We start from the raw sequence: 19673 nt of genomic DNA, 5'->3' as shown, positions 1-19673 counted from the left end.
TCACTCATTGTTGACTATTTCTGTCATAGCAGGAGTAAGTATGCATGATCCATGCCTTCGGCATGGGCTAGTTCACTGTACTTGCCAGGGGCGACGGGGCACCAAACATGCGGGCTGCGCCCGCATGTTTGGTCAGACAGTTGCAACACTGCCTTCGGCAGCGTTGCGGGAGCAATAGGCCCTCCGCCCTGCTGGGGCTCGGGCCTAAATATGAAAATATTTTACACTACACACAATACAATATATTAACAGCATTAAACACAAGACCATATTTAACAACTATAGAATACAAATACTATTACAAAATATAAGCTCCAATTAATGAATCCAGCAATTAAACAATATTACTTTGACTTAGTATTTACTTAGATGTATAAATATGTATATTGCACATTAACCCACCTAAATAAATGCTACATCACAACATAATACAGTTATTTTATTCATATTGTATTAACCCTCGTCTCTAGTGCGCGTGCGCGGTCTCTGGGGCGGAGCTAAGAGCGGCTCAGGAGACCAGGTGGTTTTTGATGTTCCTGTTCCATCACCATGGTTACGGCCAACAGTAACCAACTCTGTTCAAGAAATAAAGTGACAACTTGTGACATTAAACCAGCATTACTGACCTGAGCGAGAAGTTACAATATTTACACCCAAACTAAAGCACAACCCGCTCCTTTAACGTCTTAAACTAACTCACGGAGCGGCACAAGCGGCGACGCACGCGGCGGCTTCAAACGATTCAATGAAGCCAGCGATCTTCCCGAAGGTTCGGTCTCTCTCGTCTTTAAACTCATTGCGCCGGCTTCAACTTCTGCTGCGGGGAAGACGCGTGCGTCGCTGATGCTCCGGGCCATTGACAGCGATGTCAGAGTTAACGTCTTTTCCAGCGCGAATTTCGCGATCAATGGAAGGTTTAGGATGGTTTAGATTCTAGAACAAAAAGGATATTATATGTCAGTGCTATATTTTATATGAGTCCAGAACCGAATCACCGGGTTTCGGTTTTTTGGACCTGAACCGAAACGTTTTTACAAGTCCAGATCCGGTCCATCATAGCGGTACACATCCCTATATATATGTTAGTAGTTTATTTTGTAGGCTGTGATTTTATATATTCCACAAGATCTCCTTGTGTCAAATGCTGTAAACAGTATTTATTTTGTATCTAATAAACATGATTATATTAAATTAAACAGTTTTAAAGATCATGATCTCTGGTTTATATGATGCAGTATTTGTGCTCTTCATATCAAATAACAGATAAAAGTACTTATAATAACCAGGTTTAAAACAACACATTTATCTTGTTCTTATGACGCCGCGATGCTGCGCGCGCTTCAAAGTTAGGGCCCCCCCAGGCCAAATCTATTTCTCAGCCTGTACACGCATTGCAAGTCCATCATGATATGGATTTACTGGGCACAGTCCGACTGCACTTCTTTACATGACAGTGAGACTACTGGAGCTGCAATGTGGAGAGCAAATACACTTCCTCACTTCTGAATTCAAATGATCAACATACATTTTTTGTAGAAAGATTCAGGTGTAGTCACCTGGACACGGCAGGGCCACGCCCACAGGAGGACACGACAGGGCCACGCCCACAGGAGGACACGGCAGGGCCACGCCCACAGGAGGACACGGCAGGGCCATGCCCACAGGAGGACACGGCAGGGCCATGCCCACAGGAGGACACGACAGGGCCACGCCCACAGGAGGACACGGCAGGGCCATGCCCACAGGAGGACACGGCAGGGCCACGCCCACAGGAGGACACGGCAGGGCCACGCCCACACAGGAGCTGCTCCATTCACCTCCAAATGCCTTTGTCATTACATTGTGTTTTGTAATGTGTAATGGTTCAGCCCTACCAGGCACCGAACACTCACTGTGCTAACCACTCACACCTGATCCTGCTCTGTAGGCACAAAGGACCACTCTGAGGAGCCAGAGAATGAAGAAGATGATGAAGATGAAGATGAAGGGCTGTCGGACACTGACCGGCACATTGATGAAGACATGGGGCCCGTTTTACAGGTGAGGGCTTAGTCACACTTGATGTTGGATTTCCCTAAACCTCCCATTTTAGCATGAGTAAGTCTCTCTGAGAGGATATGAGGGGGTGAGAGAGAATACTAAATATAGGATCATAGTTTCCTCAAGAACTTTAGATAATATAATGACCTTTTTTGTAGTGAGTCTCCAATAGTCATTTACATTGTTGCCACACTGCTCAAGGCCCGGGCCCCTGTGTCTGTGGGCCGGGCCCCTGTGTCTGTGGGCCGGGCCCCTGTGTCTGTGGGCCGGGCCCCTGTGTCTGTGGGCCGGGCCCCTGTGTCTGTGGGCCGGGCCCCTGTGTCTGTGGGCCACTAAATGTTTTCTGCAATGACTAAACCCTGACCATGTGTGTGTGGTCAGTTTGACTATGGAGCAGTGGCAGACAAACTCCTGGAGCTGTCCAGTCGAGGGAACACGCCCAGCCGCAACCGCCAGAGGCTCTACAAGACTGTCCAAGTGTGAGTGTTCTCCTCCTCATGCTCTCCTCCTCATGCTCTCCTCCTCATGTTCTCCTCCTCATGCTCTCCTCCTCATGTTCTCCTCCTCATGTTCTCCTCCTCATGCTCTCCTCCTCATGTTCTCCTCCTCATGCTCTCCTCCTCATGTTCTCCTCCTCATGTTCTCCTCCTCATGCTCTCCTCCTCATGTTCTCCTCCTCATGTTCTCCTCCTCATGTTCTCCTCCTCATGTTCTCCTCCTCATGTTCTCCTCCTCATGCTCTCCTCCTCATGCTCTCCTCCTCATGTTCTCCTCCTCATGTTCTCCTCCTCATGTTCTCCTCCTCATGTTCTCCTCCTCATGCTCTCCTCCTCATGCTCTCCTCCTCATGTTCTCCTCCTCATGTTCTCCTCCTCATGCTCTTCTCCTCATGTTCTCCTCCTCATGTTCTCCTCCTCATGCTCTCCTCCTCATGCTCTCCTCCTCATGTTCTCCTCCTCATGTTCTCCTCCTCATGTTCTCCTCCTCATGTTCTCCTCCTCATGTTCTCCTCCTCATGTTCTCCTCCTCATGCTCTCCTCCTCATGTTCTCCTCCTCATGCTCTCCTCCTCATGTTCTCCTCCTCATGTTCTCCTCCTCATGTTCCCTCATGTTCTCTCATGTTCTCCTCCTCATGTTCTCCTCCTCATGTTCTCTCCTCATGTTCTCCTCCTCATGTTCTCCTCCTCATGTTCTCTCATGTTCTCTCCTCATGTTCTCTCCTCATGTTCTCCTCCTCATGTTCTCCTCCTCATGTTCTCCTCCTCATGTTCTCTCCTCATGTTCTCCTTCTCATGTTCTCCTCCTCATGCTCTCCTCCTCATGCTCTCCTCCTCATGCTCTCCTCCTCATGCTCTCCTCCTCATGTTCTCCTCCTCATGCTCTCCTCCTCATGTTCTCCTCCTCATGTTCTCCTCCTCATGTTCTCCTCCTCATGCTCTCCTCCTCATGCTCTCCTCCTCATGCTCTCCTCCTCATGTTCTCTCCTCATGTTCTCCTCCTCATGTTCTCTCCTCATGTTCTCCTCCTCATGTTCTCTCCTCATGTTCTCCTCCTCATGTTCTCCTCCTCATGCTCTCCTCCTCATGCTCTCCTCCTCATGCTCTCCTCCTCATGTTCTCTCATGTTCTCCTCCTCATGTTCTCCTCCTCATGTTCTCCTCCTCATGTTCTCTCCTCATGTTCTCCTCCTCATGTTCTCCTCCTCATGTTCTCTCCTCATGTTCTCCTCCTCATGTTCTCTCCTCATGTTCTCCTTCTCATGTTCTCCTCCTCATGTTCTCCTCCTCATGTTCTCCTCCTCATGTTCTCCTCCTCATGTTCTCCTCCTCATGTTCTCCTCCTCATGCTCTCCTCCTCATGCTCTCCTCCTCATGCTCTCCTCCTCATGCTCTCCTCCTCATGCTCTCCTCATGTTCTCTCATGTTCTCCTCCTCATGTTCTCTCATGTTCTCCTCCTCATGTTCTCTCATGTTCTCCTCCTCATGTTCTCCTTCTCATGTTCTCCTCCTCATGCTCTCCTCCTCATGTTCTCCTCCTCATGTTCTCCTCCTCATGTTCTCCTCCTCATGTTCTCCTCCTCATGTTCTCCTCCTCATGTTCTCCTCCTCATGTTCTCCTCCTCATGTTCTCTCCTCATGTTCTCCTCCTCATGTTCTCCTCCTCATGTTCTCCTCCTCATGTTCTCTCCTCATGTTCTCTCCTCATGTTCTCTCCTCATGTTCTCCTCATGTTCTCCTCCTCATGTTCTCCTTCTCATGTTCTCCTCCTCATGTTCTCCTCCTCATGTTCTCCTCCTCATGTTCTCCTCCTCATGTTCTCCTCCTCATGTTCTCCTCCTCATGTTCTCCTCCTCATGTTCTCTCATGTTCTCTCCTCATGTTCTCCTCCTCATGTTCTCCTCCTCATGCTCTCCTCCTCATGCTCTCCTCATGTTCTCCTCATGTTCTCTCATGTTCTCTCATGCTCTCCTCCTCATGCTCTCCTCCTCATGCTCTCCTCATGTTCTCTCATGTTCCCTCATGTTCTCCTCCTCATGTTCTCCTCATGTTCTCCTCCTCATGTTCTCTCCTCATGTTCTCCTCCTCATGTTCTCCTCCTCATGCTCTCCTCCTCATGCTCTCCTCCTCATGCTCTCCTCCTCATGTTCTCCTCCTCATGTTCTCCTCCTCATGTTCTCCTCCTCATGTTCTCCTCCTCATGTTCTCTCCTCATGTTCTCCTCCTCATGTTCTCCTCCTCATGTTCTCCTCCTCATGTTCTCTCCTCATGTTCTCCTCCTCATGTTCTCCTCCTCATGTTCTCCTCCTCATGTTCTCCTTCTCATGTTCTCCTCCTCATGTTCTCCTCCTCATGTTCTCCTCCTCATGTTCTCTCCTCATGTTCTCCTCCTCATGTTCTCTCCTCATGTTCTCCTCCTCATGTTCTCCTCCTCATGTTCTCCTCCTCATGTTCTCCTCCTCATGTTCTCCTCCTCATGTTCTCTCATGTTCTCCTCATGTTCTCTCCTCATGTTCTCCTCCTCATGTTCTCTCCTCATGTTCTCCTTCTCATGTTCTCCTCCTCATGTTCTCCTCCTCATGTTCTCCTCCTCATGTTCTCCTCCTCATGTTCTCTCCTCATGTTCTCCTTCTCATGTTCTCCTCCTCATGTTCTCCTCCTCATGTTCTCCTCATCATGCTCTCCTCCTCATGCTCTCCTCCTCATGCTCTCCTTCTCATGTTCTCCTCCTCATGTTCTCCTCCTCATGTTCTCCTCCTCATGTTCTCCTCCTCATGTTCTCTCCTCATGTTCTCCTCCTCATGTTCTCCTCCTCATGTTCTCCTCATCATGCTCTCCTCCTCATGCTCTCCTCCTCATCATGCTCTCCTCCTCATCATGCTCTCCTCCTCATGCTCTCCTCCTCATGTTCTCCTCCTCATGTTCTCCTCCTCATGTTCTCCTCCTCATGTTCTCTCCTCATGTTCTCCTCCTCATGTTCTCCTCCTCATGTTCTCCTCCTCATGTTCTCTCCTCATGCTCTCCTCCTCATGTTCTCTCCTCATGTTCTCCTCCTCATGTTCTCTCCTCATGTTCTCCTCCTCATGTTCTCCTCCTCATGTTCTCCTCCTCATGTTCTCCTCCTCATGTTCTCCTCCTCATGTTCTCCTCCTCATGTTCTCTCATGTTCTCATGTTCTCTCCTCATGTTCTCCTTCTCATGTTCTCCTCCTCATGTTCTCCTCCTCATGTTCTCCTCCTCATGTTCTCCTCCTCATGTTCTCTCCTCATGTTCTCCTTCTCATGTTCTCCTCCTCATGTTCTCCTCCTCATGTTCTCCTCCTCATGCTCTCCTCCTCATGCTCTCCTCCTCATGCTCTCCTTCTCATGTTCTCCTCCTCATGTTCTCCTCCTCATGTTCTCTCCTCATGTTCTCCTCCTCATGTTCTCCTCCTCATGTTCTCCTCATCATGCTCTCCTCCTCATGCTCTCCTCCTCATCATGCTCTCCTCCTCATCATGCTCTCCTCCTCATGCTCTCCTCCTCATGCTCTCCTCATGCTCTCCTCATGTTCTCTTCTCATGTTCTCTCCTCATGCTCTCCTCCTCATGCTCTCCTCCTCATCATGCTCTCCTTCTCATCATGCTCTCCTCCTCATGCTCTCCTCCTCATGCTCTCCTCATGCTCTCCTCATGTTCTCTTCTCATGTTCTCTCCTCATGTTCTCCTCCTCATGTTCTCCTCCTCATGTTCTCCTCCTCATGTTCTCTCCTCATGTTCTCTCATGTTCTCCTCCTGCACTTTGTTCACTCCTGATCTGCTATGTCTCTCTCCACAGACTGCGGGACCTCAGCCAGGGTAAGTGATCCACAGGGGGGAGTATGGAGGGGGCGTGCCCTGACTCTGACCCGTGCCCTGACCCGTTCCCTGACCCGTGCCCTGACCCGTGCCTTGACCCGTTCCCTGACCCGTTCCCGCCCTGGTCTCACAGGGAGCTTCCCTCAGGACGAGTACCCAGAGGAGGTGTCCACAGATGAGGATGATGATGGCTTTGGCAGCAGGAAGAGGATGAAGAGGAAGCACATGGAGGAGGAGCCAGAGGAGGAGCCAGAGCAGAAGACCAGAGGTGTGTGTAAGATTGTTGGTTATGTTTCAGAAAGAAACTGAAGAGTGGAAACAGAATTGGGGCGTGGCATCGATGATTGTTTGAATCACATGCTGTGAGAATGGTCCTGTTTAGGCCTTACTATGTTGTAGTATGTATGTAGACCCGCTTTAGTCCCGCTTTAGTCCCGCTTTAGTCCCGCTTTAGTCCCGCTTTAGTCCCGCTTTAGTCCCGCTTTAGTCACGCTTTAGTCCCGCTTTAGTCACGCTTTAGTCACGCTTTAGACCCGCTTTAGACTTGTTTTAGTCCCGCTTTAGTCCCGCTTTAGTCCCGCTTTAGTCCCGCTTTAGTCCCGCTTTAGACCTGCTTTAGTCACGCTTTAGTCCCGCTTTAGTCACGCTTTAGTCACGCTTTAGTCACGCTTTAGTCACGCTTTAGACCTGTTTTAGTCCCGCTTTAGACCCCCTTTAGTCCCGCTTTAGTCCCGCTTTAGACCCGCTTTAGTCCCGCTTTAGTCCCGCTTTAGACCCGCTTTAGACCCGCTTTAGACCCGCTTTAGACCTGCTTTAGACCCGCTTTAGTCCCGCTTTAGACCCCCTTTATTCCCGCTTTAGTTTAGACTCTGGGCACTGTACTCAGAGTCTGTACTCGTGTACTTTGGTACCCCGTCGCTCCTGGCACAACCAGTGAATACGCCCATGCTGAAGGCATGGAGCGTGCATACTCCTGCTATGCCCTCATTTTTGTATGTATTTTTTAAAAGAATAAAAATAGGCTTTCGTTATATGCAAAATGTACAGTTTACAGATGTAGTGCAGTGAGTGATGGATTAAATTATGGTTAAACTATAGATAAAGTGACAGGTGTGAGAAAGTGTTCTTGTGGCGGGAGGTTCTGGTGCGGAAAGACTGTAGGCCACGCCCCTCAGGCAGGAGGCCACGCCCCTCAGGCAGGAGGCCACGCCCCTCAGGCAGGAGGCCACACCCTCAGGCAGGAGGCCACGCCCCATCCGGACCAGTACCTCCCTCTGCTGTTGGACTCATGAACACCTGCCACTTCAAACATTATCCTAACCAATAACCTCTCATTGCACTGCTCATAACTGTAAATTGTGTATATATTCAAACCAAGTATATTTAATTGTATTTGTTAATTAAAATTTTGATGCATGCCCTTTTTGGTATATTTTGCTTATGTTGCACCTTAATGCCGAACCAAGTTTCACTGATGAGGACAATAATCCCTTCTGATTCTGAAAGTGTAGCAGCCGTGAGTTAAACGCACTAACGCTCTTCAGTATCCTCATTCCACTTCAGAATGATGGCCAAAGTTATTGAATGACATCCCAATGTCTGCTGTAGATCGTGGTTGTGGCGTGTATATAAATTGTGTATGCCGGTGTATATATTATATATTTTTGTTTTGATCTCTTAATCCTCCACATTTGTTTTGATACTCACTTGTTCCTCCTGTGTCCTTGATGTTTGTTCCTCCTGTGTCCTTGATGTTTGTTCCTCCTGTGTCCTTGATGTTTGTTCCTCCTGTGTCCTTGATGTTTGTTCCTCCTGTGTCCTTGATGTTTGTTCCTCCTGTGTCCTTCATGTTTGTTCCTCCTGTGTCCTTCATGTTTGTTCCTCCTGTGTCCTTCATGTTTGTTCCTCCTGTGTCCTTGATGTTTGTTCCTCCTGTGTCCTTCATGTTTGTTCCTCCTGTGTCCTTCATGTTTGTTCCTCCTGTGTCCTTGATGTTTGTTCCTCCTGTGTCCTTGATGTTTGTTCCTCCTGTGTCCTTGATGTTTGTTCCTCCTGTGTCCTTCATGTTTGTTCCTCCTGTGTCCTTCATATTTGTTCCTCCTGTGTCCTTCATGTTTGTTCCTCCTGTGTCCTTCATGTTTGTTCCTCCTGTGTCCTTCATGTTTGTTCCTCCTGTGTCCTTGATGTTTGTTCCTCCTGTGTCCTTGATGTTTGTTCCTCCTGTGTCCTTGATGTTTGTTCCTCCTGTGTCCTTGATGTTTGTTCCTCCTGTGTCCTTGATGTTTGTTCCTCCTGTGTCCTTGATGTTTGTTCCTCCTGTGTCCTTGATGTTTGTTCCTCCTGTGTCCTTGATGTTTGTTCCTCCTGTGTCCTTCATGTTTGTTCCAGGGAAGAAGCCTTTTGAGCCCAACGAAGTGAGTCCAAGTCTTGAGTCCAAGAAGAAAAAATGCAAGAAGATGAAGTCTCCAAATCCAACGGAGCCACAAAGCCAGACAGAAGATCAGCCAGAGCCAGAAAAGCCTCCTCAGGAAAACAATACAGTGATGGCATCACAGTCAAAGAAGAAGAAGAAGAAAAGGGCAAAAAAATCTGAAGGTTTGAACAAGGAGCAGCAAAATGGACTAACAGAGCAGCAAACTGCTCCTCCAGAAACGCTTCAGACCAAAATACAGGAGCAAACAAACACGGAGGTTCTGGACACAAACACGGAGGTTCTGGACACAAACACGGAGGTTCTGGACACAAACACGGAGGTTCTGGACACAAACACGGAGGTTCTGGACACAAACACGGAGGTTCTGGACACAAACACGGAGGTTCTGGACACAAACACGGAGGTTCTGGACACAAACACGGAGGTTCTGGACACAAACACGGAGGTTCTGGACACAAACACGGAGGTTCTGGACACAAACACGGAGGTTCTGGACACAAACACGGAGGTTCTGGACACAAACACGGAGGTTCTGGACACAAACACGGAGGTTCTGGACACAAACACGGAGGTTCTGGACACCACACAGACAACCCAGAAAAAGAAGAAGAAAAAGAAAGTAATGAAGACGTCTGAAGCAGAAGTTCAGCGCCTGGAGGTAACACAAACCCAGGTGGAGGAGGCTGTGCAACCAGACCATAAGAACAAGAAGGCCAAGAAGAAAGCAGTGGTCACCGTGGATACAGGAGCAGAAGAAACACCAGCTCCAAGGACAAGTGTGAAGTCCACCAAGAAACGCTCAGCAGCTGGACTGAAGGGGGTGCCACAGCCTGATGCAGAGGAGGACACAGGGAAGAAGAAGAAGAAGAAGAAGAAGAGGAAGAAGATCCCGGTGGAGTTTGAGTACGAGGCAGAGGAAGTCCAGGCGGAGGAGAACGAGGTGCGTATCTGAGCTGGACTGTGGTGAGGTCAGGGAGGTGTGTCACCATATGAACTCTAGAGTCATGATTATCATGAGGAGAAATATCACCATTTTATGATTATTCATGATTATCAGCAAAAAGAAAAACCTATTTTTTCAAACTTGTAAATATTCCCGTGAGAGGAACATTTGATTTAAAATAATGAACGTCCCTGCCCTTTAACACAGCATATTATTTAAAAAAAGAAACAAATTGACATTAACATTAATGTGAGCTTATTTGCTGCTTAATCATTATATAATTAGTGAGATGAACGCCATGGTAACTCTCAGAGGTGGGACTTGAGCTCATGCCAACATCAGTCACGCCCATGAGGGGGCGGGGCCTGAACATTATCATGCATTCTATCGTGTGGTTACAATGCGATGTTGGAGGCTTTGGAGGGAAGTGAAATAAATGCCGAAAAAGCACTAGCTTTAGCCACTTCTCACAGACCCAACTTTGACTGACTGTCATACTGCTGTAGGAGGAGACATCCTTAATACTGGAGCGCCACAGGCCTGTGTGTCCTCCCCTGTATATGAACGCTCTGCAGTTCATGGACAGTAATGTTATGCTCTCTAAGTATGCAGACAATATGGCCATGTAGACTGCATTCCCTGATTAACAAGACCAAAGAGCTGCAAGAAATGGAATCAAATACTCTATGATCAGAAAACTGAGCGTACAAAGAGAAAGTTTGTCAGCCTGATTCAAAGTGTGTTTAACCCTTTGGTTTGGCTGTTTGACAGTGGTGAACAAGAACAAACTGAACAGATTAGTGAAGACTGCAGGAAGGTTCATTTGTAGAGAACAGAAACAATGGAGTTGTTTACCAGTCGAGGGCCAGGTCTATGATGAGGTGCTGAGTCCATCAGGGGCCGAGACGGAGCCCTGAGAGACCCAGAAGGTGAACAGAGGCTCATTTGTGCCAAACTGTGAGTCTGTTAAACAAGCACTGATGTGATTCATGTGTATGTGCAGCACACTTTGAATCACAGCAGACTTTTTTATAAGTTATTGCAAAGCTCATGTCATGTGGTGAACCAAAGACACGTGTGGTAGAGGCGCTGTGGCTCGTCTCACATGGGCCCTGGTGAATCATTCAGATCAGCCTCATGATTAAATTGGGTACAATTTAGATGTGATTTAAGAAGTATACCATACTCTTACAGGCTATACAGCGCTCGAATAAAAGAGAACCAAAATTGCACCTGCCAATCAGCCACAGATCCCCCCATTGTAACATGAGATATTTACTCGTATACTACTGAACCCGGAGTCTTGTGCTGTAATTGTCCCAGACGCAACTCGACCAAAGCTTTTAGTATTAAAACTGTCTATTGGTCAGTGGGTAGGTGCGCCAGGCTCTTCCTGGTCTTCACAGTAGGCTTAGTGCTGACCGACCATCTGACCAGTGAGTGTTCTGACCCTCTCCCCAGGCTCCTGCTCTGCTGCTGCGCTTGGACACTGGGATGTAAAAAAAGGGCACATAGCGACTCCTTGAAAGAGGCACAAACAAATAAAGAATATAACTTTATCAACAACAATGTATTTATGTACATGCTATATTTGTGGTGGGAAGTTTTACAATTCAATAAAAGGTATTTATATTTCAATTATTGATAAGTGCTACATCCAATAATAAAAGTTATTGAAGATTGATATCCATAGATCATCATAAAAAAGATGTAGTATGCTTGATTTTGATATATTATTGATAAGTGCTGTGAATTTGGTGAGCCTACAGCAGTGTTCTCGCTGGCTTTCAGCATGGTGACCTGCCATTTTTTTAATAAGAAAACGATAAACATGACTCCAGCTCATGATCAATACGAGGAAATAGTTTGCCAGCCCTGATGCAGTATTGCACACTGCTGTGGTGAGTTCATCCGCTGACGGGGCTGTCGTGTGGGTCAGCTGTCCCAGAGTAATGTGTTTGACCCGACTCCTGTTGTGTGTCCAGCCCTCTGACCCGCCCAAGACCTCCCTGAGATCCAGGCTTCAGAAGCTCCAGAAGAACCGCAGAGTTCAGCCAGACTTTGTGAGCTTCCAGAGCAACAGCACCGCTCCAGCTCCTCTGTTCTGCAGAGCTCTCAGCGCCAAAACGGTACAGACTCACCATATATGACCCCCAATACCACGGGTCTATTCTATATATGACCTCTGATACCAGTCTATTCTATATATGACCTCTGATACCACGGTCTATTCTATATATGACCTCTGATACCAGTCTATTCTATATATGACCTCTGATACCACGGTCTATTCTATATATGACCTCTGATACCACAGTCTATTCTATATATGACCTCTGATACCACAGTCTATTCTATATATGACCTCTGATACCAGTCTATTCTATATATGACCTCTGATACCACAGTCTATTCTATATATGACCTCTGATACCACAGTCTATTCTATATATGACCTCTGATACCACAGTCTATTCTATATATGACCTCTGATACCAGTCTATTCTATATATGACCTCTGATACCACGGTCTATTCTATATATGACCTCTGATACCACGGTCTATTCTATATATGACCTCTGATACCAGTCTATTCTATATATGACCTCTGATACCACAGTCTATTCTATATATGACCTCTGATACCACAGTCTATTCTATATATGACCTCTGATACCACGGTCTATTCTATATATGACCTCTGATACCACAGTCTATTCTATATATGACCTCTGATACCACAGTCTATTCTATATATGACCTCTGATACCAGTCTATTCTATATATGACCTCTGATACCACAGTCTATTCTATATATGACCTCTGATACCACAGTCTATTCTATATATGACCTCTGATACCAGTCTATTCTATATATGACCTCTGATACCACAGTCTATTCTATATATGACCTCTGATACCACAGTCTATTCTATATATGACCTCTGATACCACAGTCTATTCTATATATGACCTCTGATACCACAGTCTATTCTATATATGACCTCTGATACCACAGTCTATTCTATATATGACCTCTGATACCACAGTCTATTCTATATATGACCTCTGATACCAGTCTATTCTATATATGACCTCTGATACCACAGTCTATTCTATATATGACCTCTGATACCAGTCTATTCTATATATGACCTCTGATACCACAGTCTATTCTATATATGACCTCTGATACCACAGTCTATTCTATATATGACCTCTGATACCACAGTCTATTCTATATATGACCTCTGATACCAGTCTATTCTATATATGACCTCTGATACCACGGTCTATTCTATATATGACCTCTGATACCACAGTCTATTCTATATATGACCTCTGATACCAGTCTATTCTATATATGACCTCTGATACCACAGTCTATTCTATATATGACCTCTGATACCACAGTCTATTCTATATATGACCTCTGATACCAGTCTATTCTATATATGACCTCTGATACCACAGTCTATTCTATATATGACCTCTGATACCACAGTCTATTCTATATATGACCTCTGATACCACGGTCTATTCTATATATGACCTCTGATACCAGTCTATTCTATATATGACCTCTGATACCAGTCTATTCTATATATGACCTCTGATACCAGGGTCTATTCTATATATGACCTCTGATACCAGTCTATTCTATATATGACCTCTGATACCAGTCTATTCTATATATGACCTCTGATACCACGGTCTATTCTATATATGACCTCTGATACCACAGTCTATTCTATATATGACCTCTGATACCACAGTCTATTCTATATATGACCTCTGATACCACAGTCTATTCTATATATGACCTCTGATACCACGGTCTATTCTATATATGACCTCTGATACCACGGTCTATTCTATATATGACCTCTGATACCACGGTCTATTCTATATATGACCTCTGATACCACAGTCTATTCTATATATGACCTCTGATACCAGTCTATTCTATATATGACCTCTGATACCACAGTCTATTCTATATATGACCTCTGATACCACAGTCTATTCTATATATGACCTCTGATACCACGGTCTATTCTATATATGACCTCTGATACCAGTCTATTCTATATATGACCTCTGATACCAGTCTATTCTATATATGACCTCTGATACCAGGGTCTATTCTATATATGACCTCTGATACCAGTCTATTCTATATATGACCTCTGATACCAGTCTATTCTATATATGACCTCTGATACCACGGTCTATTCTATATATGACCTCTGATACCACAGTCTATTCTATATATGACCTCTGATACCACAGTCTATTCTATATATGACCTCTGATACCACAGTCTATTCTATATATGACCTCTGATACCACGGTCTATTCTATATATGACCTCTGATACCACGGTCTATTCTATATATGACCTCTGATACCACGGTCTATTCTATATATGACCTCTGATACCAGTTTATTCTATATATGACCTCTGATACCACAGTCTATTCTATATATGACCTCTGATACCACGGTCTATTCTATATATGACCTCTGATACCAGTCTATTCTATATATGACCTCTGATACCACGGTCTATTCTATATATGACCTCTGATACCACGGTCTATTCTATATATGACCTCTGATACCACGGTCTATTCTATATATGACGTCTGATACCACGGTCTATTCTATATATGACCTCTGATACCACAGTCTATTCTATATATGACCTCTGATACCACAGTCTATTCTATATATGACCTCTGATACCACGGTCTATTCTATATATGACCTCTGATACCACGGTCTATTCTATATATGACCTCTGATACCAGTCTATTCTATATATGACCTCTGATACCAGTCTATTCTATATATGACCTCTGATACCAGTCTATTCTATATATGACCTCTGATACCACGGTCTATTCTATATATGACCTCTGATACCACAGTCTATTCTATATATGACCTCTGATACCACAGTCTATTCTATATATGACCTCTGATACCACAGTCTATTCTATATATGACCTCTGATACCACGGTCTATTCTATATATGACCTCTGATACCACGGTCTATTCTATATATGACCTCTGATACCACGGTCTATTCTATATATGACCTCTGATACCAGTCTATTCTATATATGACCTCTGATACCACAGTCTATTCTATATATGACCTCTGATACCACGGTCTATTCTATATATGACCTCTGATACCAGTCTATTCTATATATGACCTCTGATACCACGGTCTATTCTATATATGACCTCTGATACCACGGTCTATTCTATATATGACCTCTGATACCACGGTCTATTCTATATATGACGTCTGATACCACGGTCTATTCTATATATGACCTCTGATACCACAGTCTATTCTATATATGACCTCTGATACCACAGTCTATTCTATATATGACCTCTGATACCACGGTCTATTCTATATATGACCTCTGATACCACGGTCTATTCTATATATGACCTCTGATACCAGTCTATTCTATATATGACCTCTGATACCAGTCTATTCTATATATGACCTCTGATACCACAGTCTATTCTATATATGACCTCTGATACCACGGTCTATTCTATATATGACCTCTGATACCAGTCTATTCTATATATGACCTCTGATACCACGGTCTATTCTATATATGACCTCTGATACCACGGTCTATTCTATATATGACCTCTGATACCGGTCTATTCTATATATGACCTCTGATACCACGGTCTATTCTATATATGACCTCTGATACCAGTCTATTCTATATATGACCTCTGATACCACAGTCTATTCTATATATGACCTCTGATACCACAGTCTATTCTATATATGACCTCTGATACCAGTCTATTCTATATATGACCTCTGATACCACAGTCTATTCTATATATGACCTCTGATACCACGGTCTATTCTATATATGACCTCTGATACCACGGTCTATTCTATATATGACCTCTGATACCAGTCTATTCTATATATGACCTCTGATACCAGTCTATTCTATATATGACCTCTGATACCAGTCTATTCTATATATGACCTCTGATACCACGGTCTATTCTATATATGACCTCTGATACCACGGTCTATTCTATATATGACCTCTGATACCAGTCTATTCTATATATGACCTCTGATACCAGTCTATTCTATATATGACCTCTGATACCAGTCTATTCTATATATGACCTCTGATACCACAGTCTATTCTATATATGACCTCTGATACCACAGTCTATTCTATATATGACCTCTGATACCACAGTCTATTCTATATATGACCTCTGATACCACGGTCTATTCTATATATGACCTCTGATACCACGGTCTATTCTATATATGACCTCTGATACCACGGTCTATTCTATATATGACCTCTGATACCACAGTCTATTCTATATATGACCTCTGATACCACAGTCTATTCTATATATGACCTCTGATACCAGTCTATTCTATATATGACCTCTGATACCACGGTCTATTCTATATATGACCTCTGATACCAGTCTATTCTATATATGACCTCTGATACCACGGTCTATTCTATATATGACCTCTGATACCACAGTCTATTCTATATATGACCTCTGATACCAGTCTATTCTATATATGACCTCTGATACCACGGTCTATTCTATATATGACCTCTGATACCAGTCTATTCTATATATGACCTCTGATACCACAGTCTATTCTATATATGACCTCTGATACCACGGTCTATTCTATATATGACCTCTGATACCGGTCTATTCTATATATGACCTCTGATACCACAGTCTATTCTATATATGACCTCTGATACCAGTCTATTCTATATATGACCTCTGATACCACAGTCTATTCTATATATGACCTCTGATACCACAGTCTATTCTATATATGACCTCTGATACCACAGTCTATTCTATATATGACCTCTGATACCACGGTCTATTCTATATATGACCTCTGATACCACGGTCTATTCTATATATGACCTCTGATACCACGGTCTATTCTATATATGACCTCTGATACCACAGTCTATTCTATATATGACCTCTGATACCACAGTCTATTCTATATATGACCTCTGATACCAGTCTATTCTATATATGACCTCTGATACCACGGTCTATTCTATATATGACCTCTGATACCAGTCTATTCTATATATGACCTCTGATACCACGGTCTATTCTATATATGACCTCTGATACCACAGTCTATTCTATATATGACCTCTGATACCAGTCTATTCTATATATGACCTCTGATACCACGGTCTATTCTATATATGACCTCTGATACCAGTCTATTCTATATATGACCTCTGATACCACAGTCTATTCTATATATGACCTCTGATACCACAGTCTATTCTATATATGACCTCTGATACCAGTCTATTCTATATATGACCTCTGATACCACAGTCTATTCTATATATGACCTCTGATACCACGGTCTATTCAATATATGACCTCTGATACCAGTCTATTCTATATATGACCTCTGATACCACAGTCTATTCTATATATGACCTCTGATACCACAGTCTATTCTATATATGACCTCTGATACCACGGTCTATTCTATATATGACCTCTGATACCAGTCTATTCTATATATGACCTCTGATACCACAGTCTATTCTATATATGACCTCTGATACCACGGTCTATTCTATATATGACCTCTGATACCACAGTCTATTCTATATATGACCTCTGATACCAGTCTATTCTATATATGACCTCTGATACCACAGTCTATTCTATATATGACCTCTGATACCACGGTCTATTCTATATATGACCTCTGATACCAGTCTATTCTATATATGACCTCTGATACCACAGTCTATTCTATATATGACCTCTGATACCACCTTTCCCCCAGAGGTTTCTGGCTCTGACACAGTTTTAGAACCGCTTTCCGTTTGAAAGAAAAGACTCTTTAGTTCAGACACTGAACATGAAACTTGTTAAGATTTACTAAAAACATTAATGGAGGAAGACACTCCTATGACTCCTACACTCCTATGACTCCTACACTCCTGTGACTCCTGTACTACTACACTCCTGTACTACTACACTCCTGTGACTCCTGTACTACTACACTCCTGCACTACTACACTCCTGTGACTCCTGTACTACTACACTCCTGTGACTCCTGCACTACTACACTCCTGTGACTCCTGTACTACTACACTCCTGTGACTCCTGCACTACTACACTCCTATGACTCCTACACTCCTATGACTCCTACACTCCTGTGACTCCTGTACTACTACACTCCTGTACTACTACACTCCTGTGACTCCTGTACTACTACACTCCTGCACTACTACACTCCTGTGACTCCTGTACTACTACACTCCTGTGACTCCTGCACTACTACACTCCTGTGACTCCTGCACTACTACACTCCTGTGACTCCTGCACTACTACACTCCTGTGACTCCTGCACTACTACACTCCAGTGACTCCTGCACTACTACACTCAAGTGACTCCTGCACTACTACACTCCTGTGACTCCTGTACTACTACACTCCTGCACTACTACACTCCTGTGACTCCTGCACTACTACACTCCTGTGACTCCTGTACTACTACACTCCTGTGACTCCTGTAATACTACACTCCTGTGACTCCTGCACTACTACACTCCAGTGACTCCTGCACTACTACACTCCAGTGACTCCTGCACTACTACACTCCTGTGACTCCTGCACTACTACACTCCTGTACTACTACACTCCTGTGACTCCTCTAGTACTACACTCCTGTGACTCCTGTACTACTACACTCCTGTGACTCCTGTACTACTACACTCCTGTGACTCCTGCACTACTACACTCCTGTGACTCCTGCACTACTACACTCCTGTGACTCCTCTAGTACTACACTCCTGTGACTCCTGTACTACTACACTCCTGTGACTCCTCTAGTACTACACTCCTGTGACTCCTGTACTACTACACTCCTGTGACTCCTGTACTACTACACTCAAGTGACTCCTGCACTACTACACTCCTGTACTACTACACTCCTGTGACTCCTGTACTACTACACTCCTGTGACTCCTGTACTACTACACTCAAGTGACTCCTGCACTACTACACTCCTGCACTACTACACTCCTGTGACTCCTGTACTACTACACTCCTGTGACTCCTGCACTACTACACTCCAGTGACTCCTGTACTACTACACTCCTGTGACTCCTGTACTACTACACTCAAGTGACTCCTGCACTACTACACTCCTGCACTACTACACTCCAGTGACTCCTGCACTACTACACTCCTGTACTACTACACTCCTGTGACTCCTGCACTACTACACTCCAGTGACTCCTGCACTACTACACTCAAGTGACTCCTGCACTACTACACTCCTGTGACTCCTGCACTACTACACTCCTGTACTACTACACTCCTGTGACTCCTGCACTACTACACTCCTGTGACTCCTGCACTACTACACTCCAGTGACTCCTGCACTACTACACTCAAGTGACTCCTGTACTACTACACTCCTGCACTACTACACTCCTGTGACTCCTGTACTACTACACTCCTGCACTACTACACTCCTGTGACTCCTGCACTACTACACTCCTGTGACTCCTGTACTACTACACTCCTGTGACTCCTGTACTACTACACTCCTGTACTACTACACTCCTGTGACTCCTGCACTACTACACTCCTGTGACTCCTGCACTACTACACTCCTGTACTACTACACTCCTGTGACTCCTGCACTACTACACTCCTGTACTACTACACTCCTGTGACTCCTGCACTACTACACTCCTGTACTACTACACTCCTGTGACTCCTGCACTACTACACTCCAGTGACTCCTGCACTACTACACTCCTGTGACTCCTGCACTACTACACTCCTGTGACTCCTGTAATAC

General features: G+C 44.6%; 1 protein-coding gene across 2 annotated transcripts in view; it reads left to right on the top strand.

The window, feature by feature from the left end:
• Positions 1-19673, top strand: part of LOC140359296 (uncharacterized) — a 52215-nt gene that overhangs the window by 27135 nt on the left and 5407 nt on the right. The window contains exons 9-14 of one of the 2 annotated variants that reach the window (XM_072444157.1): positions 1928-2040; positions 2422-2519; positions 6353-6372; positions 6506-6640; positions 8761-9746; positions 11735-11878. In XM_072444157.1, the coding sequence (XP_072300258.1) occupies positions 1928-2040; positions 2422-2519; positions 6353-6372; positions 6506-6640; positions 8761-9746; positions 11735-11878 (1496 nt within the window). The remainder of the gene's footprint in view (positions 1-1927; positions 2041-2421; positions 2520-6352; positions 6373-6505; positions 6641-8760; positions 9747-11734; positions 11879-19673) is intronic. The other variant, XM_072444158.1, reaches the window with a different exon arrangement.

This window comes from Eucyclogobius newberryi, unplaced genomic scaffold, assembly GCF_026437365.1.
Source record: "Eucyclogobius newberryi isolate DKJ021-1_F unplaced genomic scaffold, fEucNew1.0.hap1 SCAF_14, whole genome shotgun sequence".
Taxonomy (NCBI): Eukaryota; Metazoa; Chordata; class Actinopteri; order Gobiiformes; family Gobiidae; genus Eucyclogobius; species Eucyclogobius newberryi.
Note: the sequence above shows the minus strand (reverse complement) of the source record. Positions and strands in the feature narration are given on the sequence as shown.